This window comes from Temnothorax curvispinosus, unplaced genomic scaffold (assembly GCF_003070985.1).
Source record: "Temnothorax curvispinosus isolate PA1 unplaced genomic scaffold, ASM307098v1 QBEX01009808.1, whole genome shotgun sequence".
Lineage (NCBI taxonomy): Eukaryota > Metazoa > Arthropoda > Insecta > Hymenoptera > Formicidae > Temnothorax > Temnothorax curvispinosus.
The window spans coordinates 1-3,976 of record NW_020219588.1 but is presented as its reverse complement, the minus strand read 5'-3'; the positions used below and the strand labels follow the sequence as shown (position 1 = coordinate 3,976).

The following is a 3,976-nucleotide window of genomic DNA, read 5'->3' as shown; positions in this document are numbered from 1 at the left end:
TATTTAGAATGCGTTTGAGGGTAAATTTCTTATTGGTTAGGTAAGTGAAATAATATACATTTTTAAAGAATAATGCCGCATTCGTAAACGTCACCCGGGTACACACGGGTATACTCCCTTCTCCTTCTAGCTCATTGAGATAGAAAGAGAAGGGAGTATACCCATGTGTACCCGGGTTCTTCTCTTTCTATCTCAATGAGTTAGAAGGAGAAGGGAGTATACTCGTGTGCACTCAGGAGACGTTTCCGAACGCAGCCTAAGAGATTAGTAAAGTAATAGTTGGAACGTATATGTGTGAGAGTGAGAGTATACTTGTGTGCACTCAGGAGACGTTTCCGAACACAGCCTAAGAGATTAGTAAAGTAATAGTTAAAACGTAAATGTGTGAGAGTGAGAGATTGTACGTAGACACATATATTTTATGAAAAGATGTGAAGAAAATCCAACAGAATTAGGATAGTAAATTATGTATATAATTCAGTGTTTCTTATTTTAATCTAATACAGTTTTCTGTTATTCACAAAAATTTAGGTAATCGAATTAGATTTGAAAAAGAAAAGTTAAACTATTCTCGACTAGAAAAGTGAGAGAAAGATAATCTTTGAAAGTTGAATTATTCGAGGAACTGTAGCGTCTTAGTAAGAAGAAGTGGAAAAGAAAGAGCTTGCTGAGTGGTAAAGTTATAGAGTATGAGCTATTTAGTGTATTCTTTTTTACATGATATTAAATATATATAAATGTTTCATTAAAAAAAGGAAACATTTACAAAAATCAGAAAAAAATCACAAAACAAAAGTCTACATTATAGTGAACGATTAAATAGTCATTTTAAAAAGCAACAATTTTTATAAAAAAATAAAAAAATAAAAAAAAATAAATAAATAAATAAATAAAAAATTATGGCTTCATTGTGTATAGGGTGTAACGGGCCAGCGTTCAATATCATAAAAAATAAATAAGTTATTCATTATTAAAAAATTTATACATAAATATATATAGATTATATGTGATTATATGTGAAAGATGTATAAAATAAAATTATATATGGGTTTATATATCATTATATATAGGCATATATAATTCTAAAAATAACTAGATATGAACAATAGATCATATATGCACTCATGTATGGATACATATAAGATTCAGGTAAAAGTTTACAATAACTTACACAGCTCGGATTACTTTGACCTTGACATATGTTGTCAAGGACATAATACTGAGTAACTTTTCCTTATAACTTATTCGGCGGTCGCTTTTTATTAAAAAGTTATTAACAAAAAAAAGTTTGGCGACCTCACCGATTTCAATGACCTTGATATATGTTGTCAAGGTCACGACCCCGAGTGACCTTCAGAAGGTTTTAGCCGTTGCTCGTTATTCGTTAAAAAATTATTAACAAAAAAAGTTTGGAAAATACGTAGGTTAGATGACGCGCTTTACAAGTATTTAACTGTTTAAAGCGCGTCACTAATCTACATAGGTTAGATGACGCGCTTTAACAGTATTTAATTGTTTAAAGCGCGTCAACTAACCCATGCGTAAACTATTTCAGGGCTACCGCACCTCCCCCGAAAGCAGGGGGGTGTGGGTGAACCTCGGTTCGCGCGAAAAGTGTATGCGTGAACTATTTCGGAGCTATCGCACCTCCCCCGAAAGCAGGGGGGTGTGGGTGAACCTCGGTTTGCGTGAAAAGTGTATGCGTGAACTATTTCGACATATATATTAGTCATTTATGCCTTCCAATAGTCAAAATAGCTGCTATATTTTTCAAACTTTTTTTGTTTATAACTTTTTAATAAGCAGCGACCGCCGAATAAGTTATAAGAAAAAGTTACTCAGTATTATGTCCTTGACAACATATGTCAAGGTCAAAGTAATCCGAGCTGTGTAAGTTATTGTAAACTTTTACCAAAAATATTCACCAGAAAGAAATTAACAGCAGATAATTAAAAATAATTTTTGAAAAATAGAGCACAAAAAAATAACGTTTTAATTAAATATAAATAAACGGAATTATATACACACACTTACTGGTAAATATTTCAATATAATTTTCAAGATTCCATTCTTTAAATTTGTCACGAACAAAATTATCTTCATCACTGGTGTCGACAGATATATTTTGAATAGAAATGTTAGACGTGTTAAAGGTCCGCAGTATTATTATCATTATTAGGCGTTGTTATTTTGTTTACTTATATAACTTTTAATCACCCTGTAATTGTTAGTAACTTTTAATCTACTTGCACTACTTTCCACGCAGCACCTGTGTTGCATAGCAAAAAATTAATTAATTCGAAGAAACTAAATCTCAAGGAATCGTAACCAATTAAACAATTTTTGAAATTATTAGCACAGAGGATTATTTCAATTAAGGATTATTTTAATTCTAATTTACTTAATTCAAGAATTTTTAAGAACCAAAATTTGTTCCATAATGCATCGATTTTTTCGAAGTATTTATGTTATTTCATAAATATGACGGTTGCAATTTTTGAAGAAATTGTTGAATTATTAAAAAAAACTATCACATAGGGCCAGTTTCATTAACGTCGATTAACTGTAACCTTCGATTAAACTCACTCTTCAGCTCTTTCTAACTGTCCCTCTAAGAAAGATACGAAGAGTGAGTTTAATTGTATTGAGGCAGGTCGTCGCGTTTAGCGCGTAGGCGCACGAGCGTATCCGAATATTGCCGAGCGCGGCAGAGGAGAGGTAGCGAGTCTCGCGATCGCGCATGTTACTTCGAGTCGCTGCACGACGGTAACCGACAAAAGTCGTTTTTGTAACGTATCCACGGTATTAGTTTTTCAATAAAGGAACGCGAAGTATATTGTACAATTACGAGTTTCTCTGCAATCTACTCCATAATCCATAGCCTCATCAGGTTATGGGCCCAGGTCACGAGTGAGAGAGAGTTCGCGTTCGTGAAAAGTGTGGCAAGTCGACCGTACGGCGTGCGAGCAAGGCACGTGGCGAAGTCGTGTTTCTCCAAGTGATCACAAAATCGGAAAGAGTTCGCGGAGAAAGGTCTGAGACAATATCGAGGCGAGGACGTCGAGCGAATATTTTCAGTTCCGGGAGTGTACGCGAAAAGATCGGAAATGCCGGACGATAATCTAGTGTGATCCGTGAAGCGGTTCGACGGCAAGAATTATCAGGCGTGGAAATTCCAGATCACCGCTGTGCTAATGGCGAATGAGATTTTCGACGTAGTCGACGGAACGAGACAAAGACCTGAAAACACGAATGTGGCAGCGATGAAAACGTGGGTGAAGGATAACGCCAAGGCTACGGCGATTATTGCGTCAGCGATGGAAGATGATCAAGTGAATAGTGTGCTTGTCTGTACCACAGAGTTCGAGATGTGGAAGAAGCTGATGACTCTGCACGAGCAAAAATCGGCCTCAAATGTGGGTGCATTAACGCAACGTTTTTACGCGTATAAAATGCAGACGTCGGACTCAGTGATCCAGCACGTAAGTGCCATACAGAACATGACAAGACAGTTGCGGGATCTAGGCGAGCCGATATCGGAGGCAGCAGTAATCGCAAAGATTTTGTCGAGCTTGACGACAAAATTTAATGTCTTCAAGACAGCGTGGGACAGTGTCGATCCACAGCGTCAAACGATTGCGAATCTGTTGGAGCGGTTGATACGCGAAGATTTGAATTTCGACAAAGAAGAGGATTCGACGAGCGCGTTAGCGGTCACGAAGAAAGCGAATGCCAAGTGCAACGACAAGGACAAAAGGAGAAGGGGTAATTATTTAGTTTAGGGGCCTCACCTCAAATCTCGATGTAAATATGCTCAATCGACGCGTTTTTGTACGAAACAAAAGAATCTGGCAGAAAAAAGTGTTGCTCTGCCCCGCGACGCAAGATATTAAACGTTAAAGTTGACAGGAATCAGGTTATGATTCCTATCATACCGACGACATGTAGCAACACTGAACGTGCCCTGCGGCCACAT

The 3,976-nt window shown here is 36.9% G+C and overlaps 1 protein-coding gene across 1 annotated transcript; it reads left to right on the top strand.

Moving 5' to 3' along the window:
* Window positions 1-3,194: 3,194 nt before the first annotated feature.
* Window positions 3,195-3,765, top strand: LOC112459392 (the record flags this gene model as incomplete). The annotated part of the gene is made up of 1 exon (XM_025023458.1): window positions 3,195-3,765. A coding segment is annotated over exon 1 (571 nt), but the record flags the coding sequence as incomplete, so codon positions are not given.
* Between the last annotated feature and the right edge of the window lie 211 nt (window positions 3,766-3,976).